The following is a 22,767-nucleotide window of genomic DNA, read 5'->3' as shown; positions in this document are numbered from 1 at the left end:
TAATACAATTGTTGTAAGTTAGAATATCCATCCATAATTTTCTATACTGCGTATCGCGTTCAGGGTCGCAGGTTGCTGGAGCCGGACTTTTGGGCGAAATGCAGACTACACCCCATAGGTGTTTGTTAAAGCACCCTGAAAATAAATCCTAGTACACCTAAAAAAAATAAACTGGTTTTAAACAACATAGAAAAGTTTAAAACCATAGCTGCAGTACGTTGTTGAAACATAATATTTTAACAGAAATACAGCATGCCCTATTGCCTCCCAAATGGTTTGCTCCACCCAAGCTTTCCCACCTCTCCCTGGCTGGGCTGGTGGGCTCTGAGTTGCACACTTGCACAGAGAATTACTGTACAGGTATGTTACCGCCACTGATGATGGCTTGAATCAGGATATGTTGCACTTTTCTTAACTTGAACCACTCAACACCAACAAACTATTATCATTGCCAGACATCCTTTTTGCTCTGTTTATTTATTTTTTCTTTCGAGCTATGAAACGATTCAGGTGTTCAGACAGTACCATTATCCCCTTTTTGAATTAGATTGAGACAACGTAGTTGTGTCATGTGCATGTGAGAATATTAAAGCCAAGTTGCTACTGAATAGTTTAAATGACTGGCATAGGCGTTTCTAGCCCATTTTACGGGGTACTGAAGCACCCCAAAACCTCTGATCCTAGAATTGCCCCTCCTCCACCTTTTACTGGTTGCCAGTCAATCACAGGGTGCAAATAGAGACCAACAACCATTCACACTGTCATTGAGTCAGAGTGAACCTGCACTGCCTGCACAGAAGTCATGTGAGTAAACCACCACACCACCAGTCACAGATTAGAATATATACTAGTTTATTATTTGTGGGAAAATATATCTTGAATATGATGATAAAAAACGTAATTCTTAACATTCTAATTCCTTAATTCTTTTTTTATATATAAACAAAGTGCGTCTAGGCACACTTGGGATGTGCAGCATGGAGAAGGTGACGTTGGGCATCCCATCATGCATTTGTAAATATTGTACATTTATTGTAGCTAATTACGCGTTTTATCATTGTTTGCTGTTTGTGTTTCCTTGTAGTGTAATATAGTTGTATGTGTTCTGCTTGTTGTGCATCATTTTCTTGCAACCTAAGTTAAGTTGTTCTCTTTAGGGAGTCCCCTGTTCGTTTCATTCTAATATGTTTTGGGAGTCAATCTGATACTTGACAATATCAAGACAGGCAAACATTTGATTTCCACATAAGGTGGAAGTGTGATCATACCATTATAGATCCATTCATGTTTCAGGGACCCCGTTGACAATCTTTGTAATGGAAATATAATTGTGCATATAGATAATAAATCAGCAATGTTATTTGATCGCGAAGGAAAGTTATCATGCTCGAAATATAATTGAGGCAGATAGGTTCCCTTAAATTTATAATAATTTGTGCAATGCAAGTTTTGTGTTGTTCTGTTCTCTGTTAACTAAATGAAAGTAGTCTTTGCTGTTGCTGTATTTTAATTGGTTAATGATCCGTTAGATTTTAAAGAAAACAATTCAATATACACATATTTGAAAGAAAAACGAGAAGAAATACGGTTCACCCCAATGTGTTTTTTCATCACGATGTGTGTGTGTTGGGGTGGGGGTTGAGGGTCAAAGTGGGGTCACGCACAGGGTGCCATTCAAGCAAGGCCCGCCATTGTCTCGGATCATTGAAGTACTGTCTGTAAAATCAGGTTGGCCATTCTCTATTTCAGCTCATCCATCCTCCTGCCACGCTACATTGCTCGACATGATGGCAAGAAGAAGCTGTTTAAATATCCACAAGCCAAAAGAGCCTCCGTTTTCCTTGTGCAACTCATCGGATCTAGCTAGCTGTCATTTTACAATTGAAATGCTATTCTGCATTAATTATAAAATACACATTTCCAAACAAATTTCTAATTATCATCTGCTGGATCAATTGCAGAGCACATATAGACAAAACAACCTTTCATAACCTCACACGCATGTTGTGGAGATGAGGGATTCATTTTTATTGAACGCTAGTATTGATATATCCATCCGTCCATTTATTTTCTTTACCGCTATCTTCGGACGGGAGGAGGGGTACACTCTGAACCGGTCGCCAGCCAATCGCAGGGCTAGTCTTGATATATTGTTCCGAATATCTTTTCACCACATTCAAGGTGCCTTTACACTAGGGTTGCAAAGGGGTGAAAATTTTCCAGTAATTTTTTCAGAAAATGTTCATGGGAAGTTAAGATGGAATTGCCACAAATCAAAATTTGCACTCCTCCTTAGATGAGGGCTGGTTCACTTGCATGAGACAGGTGTACCCTCTCAAACGACCTGATTTCAGCAAGACAAGAAATAGGGTCTGTTAAGTGTTTGACAATTCTTAATCCCTGGGGTAACTGAAAGCATGTCATTATTTAAGGCAGCTGAGAACTGTGAAAACAATGCGTAATAGTCCCCTTTAAGTAACAGACTGACTGATTTTTGCTCCCCCTTTAAGGAGCATTGAGTGAGTTTGGCTGAGCAGTTTAGCGGCCTTCAGCTTCACCTTCAGTTTCAACGTTTCGGTGGGCGGCTGTGGCTCAGTTGCTAGAGCAGGTCATCCGGTGACCGAAGGGTCAGCGATTCGATATCCCGGCTCTGACAGTCTGCTGTCGGAACAAAGCACTGAATGCCCATTGAATATGATTGGGTGAATGTGTCAGTCTCTGTCAAGCGCTTTGGGCGCTGTGATAGTGTAGCTAAAGTGCTATATAAGTGCACTCCATCTACCATGTTGTTTGTATGAATATAAAGCACCGAGGAGTCACTGTGATTGTGCCTCGGTGGTTTTATCCGATCAATATTTATCATCCCGAGCAGTGATCTCTTGCCATGATCACATTGATCTAATGACAATTACGTTAGTGTTTACCTGCTGCTTCCTTTTTGTTCTCAGTGTGACACGTGTAGCAGCCCCTTCTCCGCCAGCCACTCTGTCTTTGTCACGCTCTCATTATGATTCATACACTGCTAATCACATTACCACTATGGGCTCATAGCCTGACAGGTCACCCTGCCTTTCTGTTAACATACACAATTACATTAGAGAGATGGAGTGTGGGCATGTGTGTGAAAAAGCTTAGCTCAGCTGTCTGGCGCCTGGGGTTGGTCTCAACTGTGTGTTTTCGTGCGTCTGTGTCTGTGTGTGTGAGAATCAAGGAACACAAGCTCACTTTTCACAAAAGTCCCAGAAAACTTCACAGTTTTCCCTCATGGAATCTGTCCAATACGCATAAAATTAGCTACTTTGAGGGCTAATTGCTTCTCTCTGTAAACTGTAAAGTACCCATCTACTACTCACAATACAGGCACTTATTCCATAGTCCTGGATTTAAAAAAAAATACCCCCAAAAATAGACTCAAGAAGAGTAATTTTAGGCTTGTTTTCTGATGACATATAGAGTGAAATCTCGATAGAACAGACTAGTGTGTGTGTGTGCGCGCGTGTTTGGGGGGGGGGGGGGGCTTCCTTTAGTTCCAAATCTGTTGCCAAATGTGAACGGCTTGACAAAAAACAAAACAAAAAAAAAACTGTTACTGTACCAAAAGTAGCATGTCCCAGACTAGACTTGTGTTTTTTACTCCTCCAAGTTAAAACTGCTACCAAGCTGTAACTAACTCTTCTCTCTCTCGCTCTCTCTTGTCAATGCCCCACATTCAACATGGCTGCCACATATGCACAGGGGGTGTGCATGTCTTTTGGAATTGGATGTATTTTATTTTTATTTTTTTTGTATATCCGTAAGCTGAAAATACGTCAGTCCCATTCTCTGCCTGCATTGCACCACAGCGCCAGTAATCAAGAGCGGCCAATTCTGGAACTAACAGACTTTGTCAACGGCATTTTAAGTGACAAATGGAAACTGTTTTTGGACACCTTCTTCAGTCCTAACGGTCCATTTGATCTGATATTCATTATATTTGGGTACGTTTTATTGAGGTTCCCCTGTATTTGATTTTGAGCCAGATTTTGGCCAGCCCGCTTTTACACCAAAAACCTCCCTGATTGACACATCACCCTGCTGACGTCAGCGACAGAACGACGAGCACATTTCCTTATACTAGTATGTGTTCCTGGCGCCCGGCGTTGTAATTGTACCATTTTAATAAATAACAGTGTAATAAATTTGCCATTTTTAATCATATTAAATTAGTGACTGAACATGGTTGTATATACTGTATATGTACACTAACATCAACACAATACCACCCCATTATCATGTTCAGTCCCTAATTTAATATGCTAAAAAACGGCTAATTTATTTCGCTGCGTCCTTCCACCTTCCGAAAATTAGGTTAAATGAAGACTCTAAGTTGTCCATAGATATGGAGTGAAGTCCATAGATATGAAGTGCGGCCAATCCAGGGTGTACCTCTTGTTCCCGTTGAGTATTTGTCCAGGACCAAGGTGCCAGTCATTCAAATAGCCAACATTTTTATATGTCATGACATAATTAATAATAAAAAACTAAATACGACTAAATGGATTGAGGTTAAACTTCACAATAATTGTCTGCATGAGTAAAGCCGTATAATATGATTCCAAAATAAATGTTCACAGTTTAATGGTGCAGACTATACACAAAAGTCATTGTGGTCTGGATAAATCTTCAAATTTGCATTGATACAGTAACATAAATCCTGAAAGTTTAACGATCCCTGAGAGACAAAATGGATTACTCCGCATCTCAAATTCAACAACAACACAAGTTTAGACTTTGTGATACGTTTGATGTGTTGCTCGGATACGAAAAGCCAAATCTTTGGGGTGAGCAATGGATAAACAATGATTAATGTTTATATTTGCTAATAGGCAAGATGTGAAGGGCTTACGCTTTACAACTTCAGGTTGACTATTGAGTCCCATTCATATTGCGATGTCTAATTAACTTTCTTGGCTTTCCTGTCCTCCACATGTGGGCTTCTTTCTTTCATTCTGAAATATATTCTATTGACAATGTATGTACTATACAGCCAATGAATTAAAGATTCACTGCAAATGACACTAATAGTTGAATGAATGACAATAGTAATCCATCAACTTGAAGAGGATTTGTTTTAATGGAGGACTTCTTTCTAGCAAACCGACCTTGGTGAGTGCACCTGTGAGGTTTTATTCATCAAAAGCCATGCTCTAATTATGAGAATCCATTAATGGTGTTTTTTCTTTTTTAATTTAATGACTGTGAATACAGTGGTAGCTGGAGATTTCAGATTTGCTACTGCTTTGGGAAATTTAAAGGGTCTACTTTTTTTTTTTTGCATTAACTTTCCTTCCATACTAATTTTTCACTGCACACAGACATTCATTTCTTATTTTTATTACATTTATGGAAATAGGAGTCGTGATTTCAGGCAAAAGTATGCATCCACTCCTTTCCTATTCTGCTTATCCTCATTAGGGTTACCGGAGCCGATTGTAGCTGACTTGGGAGGAGAGGTTGGGTACACCCTGGACTGGTCGCGCTCACTTTCACAGCTACCGTATGGACAATTTTGTCTTCAGTGAACCTAAAGTTTTTGTAAAGTGGGAGGAACCTGGATCATCCGGACAAAATCTACACAAGCGCAGAGAGAACATGCAAACTCAAAGTTAATTGTCCAAATGCTTTGAAACTACTGGAGGATTACTTAGATGCAATTCTTAAATAGCATGAAACCACATTTTTGTGAAATTTATTGGATTACAGCCACGTATCTATATTTCAATTACACCCTGCTTGTTTTATTTTGAATCCATTGTGGTATAAAAGTTGTGAACAATCAAAGAAATAACTGTAGTTTTCCGGGTACATAAAATTAAGTCAGTGTAAAACATCAAAACAATACGAAAAAAAAATACAGTAGAGAGGTTCCACTGTAATGCGTATTATTTCAAAATTTGCACCGCTGTATTTATATATGTAAGACTAGTTGATGTTCCACCGACGTTCCGAGCACTTTCATAGATAGGACACGAGTACTTGTTGGTCTGATGCTACCATTTATTGCATGCAACGTTTTTCATATCAGGCATTTCAGACAAAACCCTCAAAACATCAAGAAAACGAACAATGGAAACTTGACACTTTGAATCACATATTTTCCTTCAAGCCGAACCCTAATGTCATCATACAGTAAATGCTAGTAAAAAGCTCATGGAAACATTTGATTTTACAAAAAACAATCTCATATTTGTACCAATATGGTATGGAAAATCATTTAGATTCAGTATTTGTTCTTAAATAAATAGAGCAATTCCCACTGGACACGAATAGAGGCACTTGAGTTTTTTTTTTCTTTTTTTCTTTTTTGTCAAATGTTCTTTCCACATCCGCATTGTCTTCCACACACATTCAGCAGTGGTTACATGATTGAGAACCGAAACACTCACTCTAGATGAGACCATGGCAACAAAAAATAAATACGATTAAAATCAAATAACAAGTGTTGGCTTTTCATGTGCCATAAAGAAATGGCAGATTTGTTGCTGTGCGAATGTGACCATAAACAAACCCACGCGTTTCTTCTTTCTCTCGCTCACTCACACACACATACACACACACACACACACACACTACAGAATATAGATATTATAATATCTTGTTTCACATCATTCAATCGTCCGGTCACTTTGAACTGACACAAACAACCACAAGAACAATAACACAACAACATCACTGTTTGCAGGGGGTCACAGTCTCTATATTGTGGAGCACAAACATCACTGTTGTCCAGTCATTTTTCAAAGACTTGACACATTCAGCTGTACACGAATACACACACAACAACACGAGAAACGACCAAAATGTCCAGCGCTCATTTGATCAAGTTTGTGCAAAGTTGCCATTGTTGCACAGTCTGTTGGTGAGATAGGTGGAATCTTGTATTTGATATGCAACTTTGGACAGTTTGCTGGGTTGGTGGGTTACCATGGGAGCCAGAACTGAGCCAACCGCCCAAAAAATAACCAGTAAGGCTGAGAAAAAAAATAAAGAAAATAACAAAAAGGCAGCATTTTGTGTGTGCTGAAATTGGCAGACTGATTATTCTTTGGTGAACTATTTCTCTTAGAACAATGACAGAAAGGTCCCAAGTAAATTCTGATTATCGCCACTTGTTAACTTGGATATTTGGTTCATTTTCCAGCAGTACAACAACAAATGTGTTCATGTTGAAGCCGTTCAGCATTCAAAATGATACAGAAGCAATTCATCCATCCATCCATTTTCTGAGCCACTTGTCCTCACTAGGGTCACGGGCGTGCTGGAGCCTATCCCAGCTATCATCGGGCAGGAGGCGGGGTACACCCTGAACTGGTTGCCAGCCGATCGCAGGGCACATACAGACAAACAACCATTTGCACTCTCATTCACACCTCTGGGCAATTTAGAGTCTCCATTTCATGCATGTTTTTGGGATGTGGGAGGAAACCAGAGTGCCCGGAGAAAACCCACGCATGCACGGGGAGAACATGCAAACTCCACACAGGCGGGGCCAGGGATTGAACCCCGGTCCTCAGAACTGTGAGGCTGACGCTCTAACCAGTTGGCCACCGTGCCGCCAGAAGCAATTAAATTTATGTAAAATATATTTATAAGTGTTGGGAATAATAAGGTAATTTAAAAGAGGCATTGTCAGGTAATGATTGTAGTCAGGATTTAATCCATAGGCGGTAGCCTTAAAAATAACTAATCAGCAGATTAAGTTGTAAACATGCGATCTCGGAACCCCTCAGACGGCAGCAAACTAATTTGGAAAACCACTGTCAACTTCTAATAGTGTATTGTAATCCACAATTGTAAGTAAAACATTAAAGTGCCAAAAGAGAGCCTCAAATTAACTGTGTACAGCAGAACGGTTCACTTGAGTTGCTGAAAATGCAACTATATTTGTTTAATTAAAAAAATAAAATAAACAAAAAGGACACAATCACACAATGAAACATTCGATGACTTTGCAATAAAATTACCACAAGAGAACTTAGAGCGCAAGAACCTTCATTTCTTATTATCATAAATAATTTGTAATGTTTACAAGAAAGCCTCTTTACCTGTGTGCCGCCTATCTAATTGGTGTATTGGACCAGTACTTTGGCAGCTGGATCAATATCAAACAACGTGGTCCCTGGAGCCTCTATAGAGCTTCCTTCCAAGCATCAGCCTCTTTAATCACAACCAGCTTGAACATTTCCTTTTGAAAATGATCCCATCTTGTTTAAAATACATCTACAGTAACTTATATTCCTTTTCAGGGAGGAATTTGAAACAACACGTATCCGAGGATAACTGTTGTCTCTTCAAAGAGACAATTTAATTATGCTAATTTGTACTCGGTGAATCACATTCAAAAGATGTAGTTACTGTTATTTCCAAAGTGCGGATTGATTTTTTTGCCCAATAAATCCACCTCGTCAATGCCATTACGTTATGACTGCGTGTTCAGTCATTTGAAGGACCCCAGCGGGGACTACAGCATCATTATGTGTGTCATCTCAATGACCCCAGTTCTAGCTCCCAGGCCCATTTTATGATTTTTTTTTTTTTTTTTTTTTTGTAATACTGTAGCTGGCTCTGGCCCAGCACCTACAGCAGGTGAGCCTCAATGCGGAGCCAGTGCAGCCCCTGTCTGATGTAACGGACCAGCTCGGACATGCCGCTCTGCTGACTTAACGGCTCCATCAGCGAGTCCAGCTCCTGGAAGAACTCTGCAGGGAGACGAGGAGACACCAAACTACACTTGAGGTTCTTTCACTGAGAAGATTAGAAATCAACATAAGGACACTAGACTGTAACTAAAACGTATCTGTACATATTGGCTGTCGAGAGAAAGCCTGCATATTTTCAGTTCTGCATTCGTGAATTCACCTGTTTTGGAACTTTTTCTATTTTATTTGGTTGCTACTTGCTGTTTTTGTGTACAGGCCAGCTTGTGGCATCTTTTTGCCAATGAACAAAGTAGAAGTGAGTCAAGGTGCGTTATTTAGACAAGAGTAGTGCTTTGTCGTCATCTTGTGGCATCTTGGTGACAATGAACTGTTGAATTGAGTTGAGGAGCTTCATTTAGTTGATATACTGTATATATCACTATCAATATTATACTTCTCACTTTGCGCTCATTGCACAAATAATAATGTATAGCATAATTAGACTACACTTATTACTTACCGTATATTGTACCAACATCTTCATTTTTCTTTTTAGAACAGACTTTAATTTAATTGCCCCTCAATGCTGATCTTTCGTTTTGAACACATAACTATTCGAGTATATGTGTATCCAGGCTTGGTTGGTGACCAGTTCATCCATCCATTCATCCATCCGTCCATCCATCCATCCATTCATTCATCCGACTTTCAGTCATTTTCAATTTTGGATGACAAAGGATTCAGAAGCTTTACATTGGATTGAGAGCATGAGTGAGCTCTCAATCCAATGTATGCACTTCCAAAAAAATTTTAAAAAAAATCTGTTTTTTTTATTTTATAGTTCTTTTTTTGTAGCACTCTGAGAAGGTGAATTAATAAGCAAGAAAACTAATACATATCGGATACAATGTATTTTCTAAATTAGTAATTCATTTTACACATAATATGGTAAATTTATCGAAGCAACAAAACCATTTGAGGAGCCACTTGGGAGCCAAACCAAAAGAAGAAGAGAGACAAAATTCCCATTACTAATCAAATAAAACTACTCAAGCTTGAACTGTTAAAAAATGGGAGGCGCTGTATTTCCACAATGAGAAGCCCATCTAAATTCTCATCAGTTTCATCCATTCATTTTCAACACCGCTTATCCTAGTTAGGGTCGCAGGAGCCTATCCCAGCTGACTTCGGGCAAAAGGCAGACTACACCCTGAACTGGTCTCCAGTCAGTCACAGGGCACATATAGACACGGACAACCATTTGCACCGTCACTGAGTGGGAACTGAACCCACGCTGCCCGCACCAAAGCCAGGCAAGTGTACCACTACACCATCAGTGACTACTTCTCATCAGTTTGATTTAATTAATTTAATTTTGCATATTGTATTTTTCTTCAGCTTACACTAATGGAGCATGGGTAACTGTGGAAAGCAAAATCACTCAAACAGTAGAATATCTACATTTGAACATCTAAGGTCATTCAATTTGGAGTTTCATTATCAGTTTCATCATCATTATTGAGAAAAATACACCTTTGAAGTGTCATAAAATCTCGAGGTTAAAATGCTGTCAGCACACCTGCTGAGAATACTGTTCAGCCAGCACCAAAAGATTACATTTGAATGTGTTTTGCTTTTTAGTTTTGTTTTTTGGAACACTTACTCAAAAAGAAGGACCGAAAAGAGCAGCCGAACCCACAGTATAGCGTACTGTTATGTGATCTGTCATTCTGTCTTAATGGGGTGCCAAGTGGGCAGTGGGGAAGTTGGTTTTTGCATTTCTGCTTGTTATAAAGGTTTTTTTCTTCCTTTTCTGCATCTTAATGCAAAGATAAGTAACACTTGTCCGCCAATCTAAAATGTTACTTAAGACGTTATTGTTAATTAAGTTTTTATGATTAGTTTGACTATGGACCTGATCATTTTTTTTTTCTGTTATTTTTTTGTGTGAAAAGTTGTTCCACTGTAGCAAACCTACTCCATTAATAAAAATCATAATCATGGGGAGATTCAGTGATTGTGTCGATTTTGTTTCTGGTGGGGAAACTGTTCCATTGAAATTCACACGACAAATAAACAAAAATTACCAAGGTCAGTAATAATTTGGTTTAGCGCTCATACTGAAGCTCATTCGATGTTGCGAGGGTACCTACGCTCTGGGGCAGTGAATATAGACTGAATTAACCATCGACACAATATTGGATTGCTTTAGATTAATCACTTGCATCAAAACAAAACAGAATTAAAGAATTAACATATTGTGGAGATGCGGTAAATTAGATGGGGAGACGAGAACCAGTCATGTCACTTTACTCTCCACATACAAATTGAGTGTTTTCACATCAAACAGCCAACAACTCCCTTTGAATCTTTTATGTCCTGCCCCTCCCTTGATGATACACACCCCTGGTGAATGTCTCCCTCATGTGGGTCACCACAATCTATTCATTTCATTTTCCTACCTTGACTACCGGTGGCCAATCTGTCAGCCGTCTCCCAGTGTTCGTAGCTGCGTAGGATGTTGTTGGTGAGGTTGACGTGACTGGCCGCCATGTGGTGGATACGTTGTGGAATAGCTATGCTGCCTGACGAATTTGGTGCACCTCCTGATACTCCTCCCCCAATGCCGCCGCTGGCCGGTGACAGGCTGAGAGAGAGTGGAGACGGAGTCCCGTTGATCCTGGAATACACGAAGTGGCTGTGAGGGCTTAGTGAGGATTCAAACAGGTCATGCTCAGGTCAGCTCATGGTGGTTACTGGAATATCTGGCTGTAGTTACTGAAACATGAACCTTAACGTGTGCAATTGAGTCTGTCAACAAAATGCTATATGCTGGCCTTTTAATGCCAACCTTATGAGGACAGTTGGGGAAGGTTATTTTCTGTTCCAGCATGAAAGCTTGGTCCTGAAAGTTATCCTTGTCTGTTTTTTTGTAGAAGAACTTGCACAGAAGCCAGGCCACAAACCCATCAAACATATTTAGAATCAGAGAGAAGCGATACACTGGACAAATTGTTAGAACGTCCACATCAGAGTTCTGAGGTTTGATGGTCAAATTTCCGGCCTTTGTGCGTGGAGTTTGCATGTCCATCCCGTGCTTCTTTACACATTCCAAAAATGCTAATTGAAGATTTTAAATTGTTCATATGACAGCGAATGTGAGTGTGAATGGCTGTACCTTTCGCAACTGAACTGTACTAAACAAATGTACTGGAGTGGATGAAAAATTTTAAGCCACTGCAACATTATGCAGTTTGAACATTTAATTGAATGAAAAATTATTCGAGTACCAACTCGGGAGAGCCCACGTACAGCGAGAAGTACCCATACCACACCAAGAATCACTAATATCGACAAACAACCATTCACACTTATGGACAATTTAAAGCTGGTCTACAAATACAAATCTGAAAGAGCAACAAATATTTTTTAAAAATATGTCAAAGGTTATTATGGTTGGTCAGGCCACATGTGATAATATTCTATTATTTAAAAAAATATTTTTCCTTCAAAACAGCAACTAAAATACAAAACTAAAATAAAATGTCATTTATGTTTTGACATAAATTGAAACAAGTAGTTCCATAAAACAAAACTTAAGAACAATCTCTTTTTAAATAAAAACCCCAGAAAAAAGAAGTAAATATGCGTTGTGGTTTCACACATTAATTGTTTGTGTGTTGGAGGGGTGTTTCTAAGAATAACCAAAGACAGACTGCTAAGTGAACCCAAACAGGATATTTAAAAACAATGATCAAATTAGTACGGTTACAAATGATATCTATAAAGAATGCTGTTAAAGACCCTGTGAAGTAAAGTCAGAGGTTTGTTTCTAAATACTCTGGCTCGGACTCACCCTCTAAATCCTGATTTGTTAGTCGTGTTGACAGTAACAAATGACTTCTGAATCAGAATCAAATTGTTACTCCTTGTATTATTCAGAAATAAAGACACGTCATAGCACAACAAATGTAAAACCCAATTTGATTATTTGACAACTATCTATTGAAAGCGAGCACGCTGGCACATTGTGGCTGCCACTTCTCCCGCAGGAAGTTTTTCTTTTTAGTTTAAAAAAGCCTTACTTTAACCAAGAACCCTCACCGTACCGTGGCCAAAGGTAGAACCCGGGTTGGTTTTGCACCTGTTGGTGGAAGTGTGGCTTACGGCCGTACTAGTACTCTGCGAATGCCTGATTTCGTCAGATCTTGTAAACGGCACAAATCGGGCACAAATATTGGTCTCTTAAGTACCCCTGATTTAGAGAATTTAGAGATTTTACAATATGGGAGGAAGCTGGAAGACTCTCAGAAAACCCATGCAAGCATGGGGAGAACATGCAAACTTTAAACAAAATCCTAACCACTTTGTGAGCTAAAAGAATAATTAACAGCAGATACATAAAGTACTTAAAATAAACTATTAATGTAATATATATAATTATATCAATAACATTCTGAGATCGAATATGTATTTAAACACAACACATTGAGAAACCAAACCACGCAGTGGGTGTGTGACTCAGGCGCTGACGTCATGGCTGCGATTATGGGTCGGCCCTCATTAATCCAGACTTGCGCGTTCTTGGGTGTCCACACACACACACACACACACACACACACACACACGCACACACACACGCTGGGTCCGATCCTGCTGTTATTCAGCGTCAGAGCTGTTCAAACACATTAGCTTCACATCCACAGCTCCTCCATGCCTCTCCTCTATCTATCACCACCCACTCCATCTCACCTCAGCCAGCACTTGACAGACCCTCCAGTCGTCTTCTGCTCACATCCAAAGAAAATCAATCACTTTCTTTACTTCCCGAGGGGTTTGTTTGTCTACAAGATTGTTAGGGACGCCACGGTGTTTTGCAACAGAGTTCCAATGAATTCTAAATTATCTATGTGACAGCAAGCATTTGTGTACTGTATGTGTGTACTCACTTTCCATTTGTCCTCCAGGGAGACGGAGCTTGATGGGAGCTTCTGGCCGAGTTCTGGTATACAGAGACACGCAAGAAAAGTTGTTTTATAGACAGAAATGAAAGTAAAGGGATATGCTGAAGTTCCTTCTTGAGTAGTGGCACAGTAATATTATCTTTTCCAAGTTTTGTTTCCAGATCCTCAGAGAGCTTTTTCCCATGAGGTGCCATATTGAACTTCCAGTGACCAGTACAAGGGAGTGTGAGAGCGATAACTCCAAATTCAACACACCTGCTCTCAATTCACCCCTGAAACCTCGTTGTAACACTAACGAGTCACATGACAACGGCTAATTGGGTCCAATTTGGACATTTTCAATTAGGGGTGTTCTCATTTTTGTTGCTAGCGGTTTAGGCAATAATAAAATCTGTACATCATGGCTGGCCTCACCACTTTGCCCTTCATCCTAGCAGAGACTCTTCTGACACATAACACACCTGACACCTTCCTCCACCCGTTCCAACCTGCTTGAACTCGTTTCTTCACTTCCTTACCACACTCACCATTGCTCTGGATTGTTGACGCCAAGTATTTAAAGTCCTCCACCCTCGCTATCTCTTCTCCCTGAAGGCTCACTCTTCCCCTTCTCCCCTCTCATTCATGCACTCTCTCATTCATGCACATATACAGTACTCCTGTATTTATCTAACATACTTCTTTGCCGCTCCAGACTTCTGCATGTAGTACCACAGTTCCTCTCTGGGTAAAGACACAATGCAGCTCGCTCTGACCTTCCCTGTACTTCTCCATCAACAAAATGTGGGTAAAAACTGGAACCTGAGCCAAATCTGAATTTAGATTGTCAGGTGATGTCGTGAAGCTTGCTTCCAGGGGGTCAGAACTACAAGATCTGTGCAGACAACTACGACTATGTTTTGACATAATTAATAATTAGTTGTGAGACTGTTTTCATTTGTTACAATGTGATTTTATTCTTTCTTCCGTCTCCTCAACACACACTGTGCAGTACACAGCCCGAGTACCACACAGATACGCACGCGCGCACAAATACACACACACACGTACACGCACACACGTACACACACACACGCACACACACACACTCACACACAAACTCCCATTCCGTTGCTTCCGAGAAATTAAATCCCACTGCAAATGCGGCACTGTGATAATGACATCCTCAGTAATTAATTAAACTACACATAATTAATCAAAACAAGTACATTAAACCCTAACAATCCCTTCTGATGATTGATAGAGCTAATTAATGCATTAATATCAAAGAGAAAGAATGGATTTTAATAATGTCATGCAAAACTAATGCACTGGCACCATGAAAACGAATATGAAATGTGTTTTCAGAATCATATTCGGCTTTACATGTTTTTCACCCACAGAGTGGAAAATTAGTGAGGAAGTAAAAGTAACCATCTTCGTATGTGTGTGTGTGTGTGTGTGTGTGTGTGTTACCTTGAAATACTCCATCAGCGAACGTGAGTACTTCACAGCATGGTCTTTCTTCAGATGGAACATCCGCAAATACAGCAGAGACAGACAGCGGTTACTATGGAAACAAAACCATTAAAAGTCAGATGTAGTCCCTGTACAAATTCACCGAAAAAGCCTCCTCCTCATTACTGTATTATCGTCATGTTCCCTCTCAAAGAATACTGTCATATTTCGTACATGTCCTCACAGAGTCGGGCGAGCACCTGTGAAGTAAAAGAAAATAATACAAACGAAAGAACACACAATGTTTTTATTGAATCAGCCAGTATTTGTTTCCCCCCAACAGAAACAGTAGAGGAAAGAAGAACAGAGGTGAAAAGACACAACATACAAGGACATAACCTTGTAAGGCTGATAGACTTGCAAAATGCACATTTGTAATTCCACATTTCCATCTGGCATGTTTCCACCGTGGCCCCTTGGAAAACAACGAGACCCAACAGAATCCAGTGAGGACACAGAGGCAGACACAGGTACTGTAAAATGGCCTAACTGCAAACTAACTGCAAAGAGCATTAAGATGACTTCTCCTGATGGAAAGTGTTTTCTTCTCACGTCCGGCTTCAACAAGAAAGTAGATGTAATTTTATGTGTTTTACAATAGTGGCCACTGCTCTAATAGACTGTAGACGATGTGCCCCATTTAGCTGCTTAGTACAATGTCCACAAATAAATCCATCTACTCTTTTCTGCCCTAGGAAAAGGTTGTTATTAGATAGCTGTAGCTACCTACAGTATATACAGTACTAGAACTATGTTTACAACAGGAGGGATAGTTTGGTTTAGGGCAGTATCTGACTCACCAGTGAACAAAGAAGAAAGCAAGAAACATTTTAAATCCCCTTACAACTTTTGTTTTCCTCCCATTTTTGTTGCATCCTCAAGTAGCACACAAAGCTGGAGGTCTTGGTTAAAAAACTGGGCTTTATTCTGTAGATCAGCCAACCCATGAGAACTGGGTTGAAAATTAAATCAAGTAATAATAAAGCAAAAAAAAAAAAAAAAAAGAAAAAAAACCCTCAACAGTCTTTCAGCCATGCAGCAAGTGCAAACTTGATAAGACATCTAAATCCAAGCAACCCTCATATCGTACCTTATAACAGGGCCTTCCTTACTAGCTACAGCTGCATTTTCTTGTTGTACTATTTAGACCTTACCAATCATGCACTCATGCTCATTTTCTCCAGCTTGTTTGCTTCAAATAATTGAGGGTGAGGAAACAAGTGAGGAACAATTATTTCTGCCTCCAACTGCACTGTATTATTGAGAGCAAACAAAAATTAAAGGACACACAAATCGAAACCGCATAAGTGAGACAATTCCCATCATTTACGTGGAAGTGGCTATTCTCTGTTGAACCAATCAAAGACCATTGGCGTGCCTAGCTCCACCCTTACGCAAGAATTTGTACAAATACAAGCCTCATCTCAAATAGACGACTTTTGCAAACTGCTACTGTCTGTAGGAAAGGAAATAAATACCTGAAATTTGGGGGCCAAAATTGAAACATTGATATTAACATTCTCTGTGTACTAAAATTTGTTGTTTTTGCTGAAGGTCCATCGATCCTTTTTTCATACTGCTCCGCTTGTTCAGGTTTGCGCAGAGCTGGATTCAATCCCAGCTGACTATGAGCAAAATGCAGACTACAAGCTGCACTAGTGGACAGCCAATCACGGCACACATGGAGACAGACAACCATTCAAAATTACATTCATTGCACCACTGAGTGAGAACTGAACCCATGTTGCCTGCACCTTAGGCAGACGAGAGAACCACAACACCTTCAGTGACTTGTTTGCTAAACATTAACATCAAATTGTTGTGTCGAACTTTCACAATCTAATTAAGTGCAACACGAGGAAAATAAAATCATAATTAACATCAAGGCTTAATGGGGAGTTCTCATATGAAAAAATGGTAATCTTACCACAACACAGCCAGTTTCTTCTCAGCTATGGTGGCCGAGTGGCTGGTGAAGTTCTTCAACCTCATGGCATACCTGGAGAGAGAGAGAGAGAGAGAGAGAATGAGAGAGAGAGAGAGAGAAGTAGATAGAAAGATAGAAATGGGAGAGCGATAGAAAGAGAGTAGTAAAAATCAATTCATAAATTTTCTATTATGCCTCTTTTGGGTTGTCCCAGCTGACTTTGGGTGAGGTTAGAAGAAATCTGGACACTGAATATTGGCATCGATTTTATGGTGGGCAAAGGAGGCTTTTTTGACACTGTCAAATGATACTTTCGACCTTTGGTTATTGATTCTTTTTTTTTCCCCCAGAAAGAGCTGTAGGTGTCAGCTGTTGTTTGCTGCGCTGAGTTACCTAATCAGCTCCGCGCAGTCGCTTTATGAAATGGTTAATCAGTCTTCTGAAATTCAGCTGTGACAGGTGAATAAAGAAAGACGACTCGGGCATTTATGCTTTATTGAGCTTTAGGAAACGGTGTATCCCTTTCCTCCTGTTCTCTCTGCTGGGAGACCAAAGGTGCAAATTAGCAGCCCTTAAGCCATTGTAAAGACTCAGTGTCTTGCTCAAGGACACTTAAGTGGGATGGATGAACCAGAGTCCTTCAGTTAAGATTCCCTGCCTTCAACTTGTCTGCTGTCTGAGGTACAAGCTGTGTGTTATACAAGACGTAGTCTCTATGAGTTCACACACTGGCAGTCGTTAAACGGTTCAAAAACAGGAGCGACCCTCCTGGTGTGTAAGGCATCTTGCTAAAAACACACATCCGCCAACATAACTAGTGAGTTAGAGACATGAATAATGCAATATGAATGGGAATTAATGTTTCTTTTTGTGTGTATATTAGCCAGCATGTGGCAATGATTATGATGATTATGGCAAGAATTAAGAAGTTACACAGACAATTTACGCAGATGGATTATGTTGTGGACACAGGACTTTTGGTATGTTTTGTTTAATTTGTTCATGTTTTTTTTTTTTTTTTTAAATTTCAAAACATTTTCCTGAATGTCTTAGTAATTCAAACATACAGTATGTACTTGGATATGTATGAATTGTACAATTGGGTGCTGAAAGTTTGGTAAGTGTTGTTGTAGTCAACATTCCAAGTGTCATGCAAGGAAAGCGGAAAAATTAAAAAGTTCAATGGGTATTTTGTAACTGGAAATTATATAAGAAAATGACAAAACACTGAAGGATGTTTAGCATTATTACGAAACCTGCTACATTTCTCCAACAAGTATATATATATTTTTACTCTTGCTACTTTCTTGTGTCATTTCTACCCAGAAAATACTCATATACCCACCAAATTAAAAAAATGACTTTGTCTTATTTTATTTCAGAGAATGGGTTATGAGTTATTTCGGGTTTAATTATAAGTTACACATTTGCACTTGTGTTGCAAAACTGTAAACGCTGGCATGAAATTGTGAACACAACTTCAACACAGCTGTCATCTTTTACACACAGCAACTCAAAGTTGAACACAAAAGTTTCTCATGATTTGATCAGACCAACTGGGCGGGTTAAAATGTTGTGTTGTTTTACTCTACTTTCTGCAGCCAGGTTATCATTCATTGCATACGAGAATCTGTTCTTAATTGCCTTATCTGGATAAATAAAGGTTAATTAAATGAGTAAATAAAATCCAATTCACAGGTGACCAGGGTTTTGTGAATGCAGTTAGAAGTTTTGTGTTTGTGTTCAGAGTTTTGAGAAAATGGGTGGAGGTTTCAAGAAATGTGTTTTGGCAATTGTGAAAAACTGTAACCACCTACTACTTTTTATTAAACTACAGTATATCATACTAATAACAATTTATCTTGTCCCCTATTTGGTTATATCCAGAAGGTTTTTAATCTGAATCAGGATAATGGCTTCTTCCCCTTCATTTGTTTGTTCACCATTTTATAATATGCATTATTGCCACCTTCAGGACTCAAAGGTTACCTGAATTTATAATTATTACTCGGTCTTGGTAGGGATAAAAGATCCATTGAGTACTCCTGTTTCTGTTTTTATTGCTAATAATATGTGTTGCATAGAATTTATTTCACCCATATCTCCTCATTGACTGTAACTATGTACTAGACTTGTTGTTACATGTCGTAAAAAAACATCAATCTATATCAAGTTTAATGTTCTGTGAATGGTGGAAGTGTCTCAAAACTTAAATACTGTAAATGTCAGTATTGTTGTTACACCTTGATTCCCTGCTGAGAAAGATACCAAAATATATATATATATATGTTTTTGTATTTGGTGTTTCCTCTGGATTCATTGTTTTCATCCATTTCACTTACTAACGTGAAATATAACCCATACCTGATTAGCTCCACAGTTTCCGAGTACATTGTGTATGGAGATTTGGCTTCTAGAGGATCACGTTCCATAGCATTTCCACACTCAATGAACGAGAGGGCACCGTCTGCGTAATTCACTGCTTTACCAAATTTGTCCATCTATGCAAAGAGAAGACAACAAAACAAAACAATTAGACATGTTGAAACTGCTTTCTGGTAGACAGCCTTTTCTTTGAGTAATCCCCCACTAAGACACAAATCCCCAGATAAATCTGAGGAAACAATGCATAAATATAAGATAAATAACAGTTGACTACATTTCATTTCATTGCTTAGAGCAATCAGATAATTTTTTTGAAAATGTATAATCCAGCAGGCATGAACAGTCCATGAATGCGATGTTTACTTGGATAAAATGGAGCAACCAATAGCAAAAATTATACAAACCAGTCCTTTATATGACATGTTTTCTGTCTCAGTGGAGACTCTGTTTGCACACATTTAAACACACAATTGATGATGCACGCAACAAAGCTAGTACACACATAATTCCAGTCAGTTCATGCTGTGTGTTTTTAAATCGGTTTCTTTCAATCTTAGTGTCGCTATCATCCTCCATGCAGCAGTTCATGGAAGTGTCATCGTGTACGTGTGTGTGTGTGTGTTTTCCAATAGAGATTGCAAATAAACTTACCAAAGCATCAGCCTTGTGCTTTAGCCTTTTGGCCTCCTGCATATAGTAGTCTGCACTGTGGACACTGGATACACAGAGAACATATAAATAGGCATAAATAGTATGTTTGGGCAGGCATGCCATTCGCCCAAAGAATAAACTGGTCTTCATGTTGAAGTGAAAATAATGTAAGTGCCAACATGGTGGATCTAAATATATATGGTGCCTTACAATTGAATATAGGAAGCTAAATGTCTCAGACTCCAGGGAAAATATATGTTCTTTAGTTTTTCTTTTTTTTCTACATTGCTTATACTCTCCGAGGACTATCTGCTCTGTCCTACATGACTTGATTTATTTATTTTAGCTAAGAAGCGACTCAGCAGCGCAATTAAAATCACACGAGTCATCTACTACTTCACAAATGACATGTATCACCTGTATTCCACAAAATAAACATGAGGAGTATTTCAATTGTAACAGAGGGAAATGTAAGAGTCCAAGATAAAAATGAGAAACAATTGTTAAATACATGCCGTAATTACTGTTTTAGGAATGTAAAGTATCTACTATAACAGTCAGTGTGTGTGTACATACGTGTCACTAAAAGACAGTCTTGGTCTAGAAGGTTCTGCAGGTTCTGTCAGTGGTTCTGACCACGCATCTGAGTCAGACTGTCCGTTGGCATGGGAACCAACCTTCTTGCTATGATGATCTGTTAGCTGTAGAAGCGACGTCAATGGAAGACCAGTTTTTCATGGTATAATATATACTGTAATATATGCTTACAATTAATATTGTAAGAAAATTACACACAAACTGATTCAATCAGAGAGCATATTAGTTCACACAAGTGATTTGAAGCAGCCATTTGTAAATGTTCTTATCAATAAAGTAGTGAACACACATTACTCATATGATATACTGTACTATTAAAGCACAAGGACCAAATATTGATTTTGTATGTATGTGTTTGCAAGCAAAAGTATTCCTAAACCTTTCACAATATTAAACACACTCGCACAACACAGATAAGACCGTGTTTATGAAAAATAATTTTCTCAAATCAACTTTTCATATGGCTATATTTTGATGAGAGTATTATGAGAAAAAGGTAATTAATTTTGTTGTTGCATATCACAATGATGGATTGTGAGTTACTGTGAAGTATCCTGTATTATAGCTACACAGCACAATAAATGAACCTGAGGAATCATTTTGAATAAATACTGTAAATATAAAGTCATACAAAAACAAATAACATCATCAATCAATTTAGCGATCGATGCTGTCTTCTGCATTTTTATCTTTATCCCCATTGTTCATAAACTATTTTGTTTTTGTTATTTGGAAGTAAAACTTATTTACTTGTAACTAATATAATAACTAATATATCGGCAGGATGAGTTAACTTTAGTTAAGTATGGGGCACATCTTCAGACTTACACTGGTAGCAGGATTTCTGGCATGCGACAATGATCTGCTTTCTCCTCTCCTGTGTTTGTGTGTCGAGGAGGAGATGGGGCAAGGCACCACGGAAGTGGCGCCGCCATCCTGGCTAAGAGATGAACTGCTTTCACAGGTACGTTTATGAGGGGGTTCTTCAGAAAGCGGGGACAGTAGCGGAGGAAGGAGCTTCTCATCTTGCCGCCGGGACTGTTTCCTGTTTAGAAATCTGAAGAACACACGCACGCCCGCACTTAAAATTGCAATGAAAGTACAAGTGGATCTGATGAGATGTAAGCACTAATGTTTGAGGTGCTCGCGCCAAAATGGGCCCTTTGCAAATAACGCCGTGTCGTCATACCAACAACATAAATGAATAGAAATTGCGATTTCCCTTTGTCTTTCTGTCCTCTAATTATATTTAAAAAATGGACAGCAAAACAAACATTTCTGTGCTATGCTATCGCCCATATTATGTCGAGAGACTTCGTCTGTAGTTGATTGACAGTTTAGAATGTTAAAGTGGTCCGATCTTTTCCTTTCCTGATAGAACACAGATGATTAATCCCTCAGTTGCCTTATTGTAGTGCCTGTGACTCATATTGTTTTCGACACCAAAGATAATATTTTTTTGTTTTTCCTCTCCCGAGAAGCTCTCGGGGGTTGATGCAATGCGAATGATGCTGAGTTTGCAGAACAGCACCGCAGGCCTAGACTTTAGTGATAATATGCAAAACCTGGGAGACAAAACTAATTAGTGGCTGAGTCTGTGTTCAGAATAATGGATGTGAGCAGTGTGCATGACTATGCTAATGTGCATGTGTTTGTGAGTTGTTTCTAAATGAATGCTGGTATGTGTGTGCATCCAGGGCACTCATGCATCTTTTAAGGTGACAATTACCTGTTTTACAGCACCAAATGACAACATGATATTTGGGAAATATTATTCTGCAGTTTAAGAAATTTTACTCGGAGTGTTGTGGATACTGGCTTTCAAAATTACAAAGTCGCTTTTCTGAAACTCTCATTTTCAACCATTAATGTATATTGTCATGATTTCACCAACTCAGCGATGATAATCTGTCAAAAATTACAGATTAGAAAATGGTGAGGCTCTGAGTCGGGTAATCACATCAGCCACTTTACAGCTACTATAAAAAGCCTCGTGGGTGAAATACAGACGCTTTACACATTGAGGCGTCTGGCGCACAATGTCCAGGGTTCAATTTCCGGTCATGCC

At 39.1% G+C, this 22,767-nt stretch overlaps 1 protein-coding gene across 3 annotated transcripts in view; it reads right to left on the bottom strand.

The window, feature by feature from the left end:
• Positions 1-5,934: 5,934 nt before the first annotated feature.
• The window catches only part of aff2 (AF4/FMR2 family, member 2), a 153,631-nt gene continuing 136,798 nt past the window's right edge, over positions 5,935-22,767 (bottom strand). For 2 of the 3 annotated variants that reach the window (XM_061686251.1, XM_061686252.1), the window contains exons 18-26: positions 21,528-21,756; positions 20,679-20,803; positions 20,103-20,166; positions 19,431-19,567; positions 17,067-17,138; positions 15,098-15,191; positions 13,628-13,680; positions 11,141-11,358; positions 5,935-8,738 (exon numbers count right to left, since the gene is read on the bottom strand). In XM_061686251.1, coding sequence (XP_061542235.1) covers positions 8,617-8,738; positions 11,141-11,358; positions 13,628-13,680; positions 15,098-15,191; positions 17,067-17,138; positions 19,431-19,567; positions 20,103-20,166; positions 20,679-20,803; positions 21,528-21,756 — 1,114 coding nt within the window. In that variant the 3' untranslated portion in view covers positions 5,935-8,616. Of the gene's footprint in view, positions 8,739-11,140; positions 11,359-13,627; positions 13,681-15,097; positions 15,192-17,066; positions 17,139-19,430; positions 19,568-20,102; positions 20,167-20,678; positions 20,854-21,527; positions 21,757-22,767 lie in introns of those variants that run through there. The other variant, XM_061686253.1, reaches the window with a different exon arrangement.

The sequence above is a fragment of the Phycodurus eques genome, chromosome 9 (assembly GCF_024500275.1).
Source record: "Phycodurus eques isolate BA_2022a chromosome 9, UOR_Pequ_1.1, whole genome shotgun sequence".
Lineage (NCBI taxonomy): Eukaryota > Metazoa > Chordata > Actinopteri > Syngnathiformes > Syngnathidae > Phycodurus > Phycodurus eques.
Note: the sequence above shows the minus strand (reverse complement) of the source record. Positions and strands in the feature narration are given on the sequence as shown.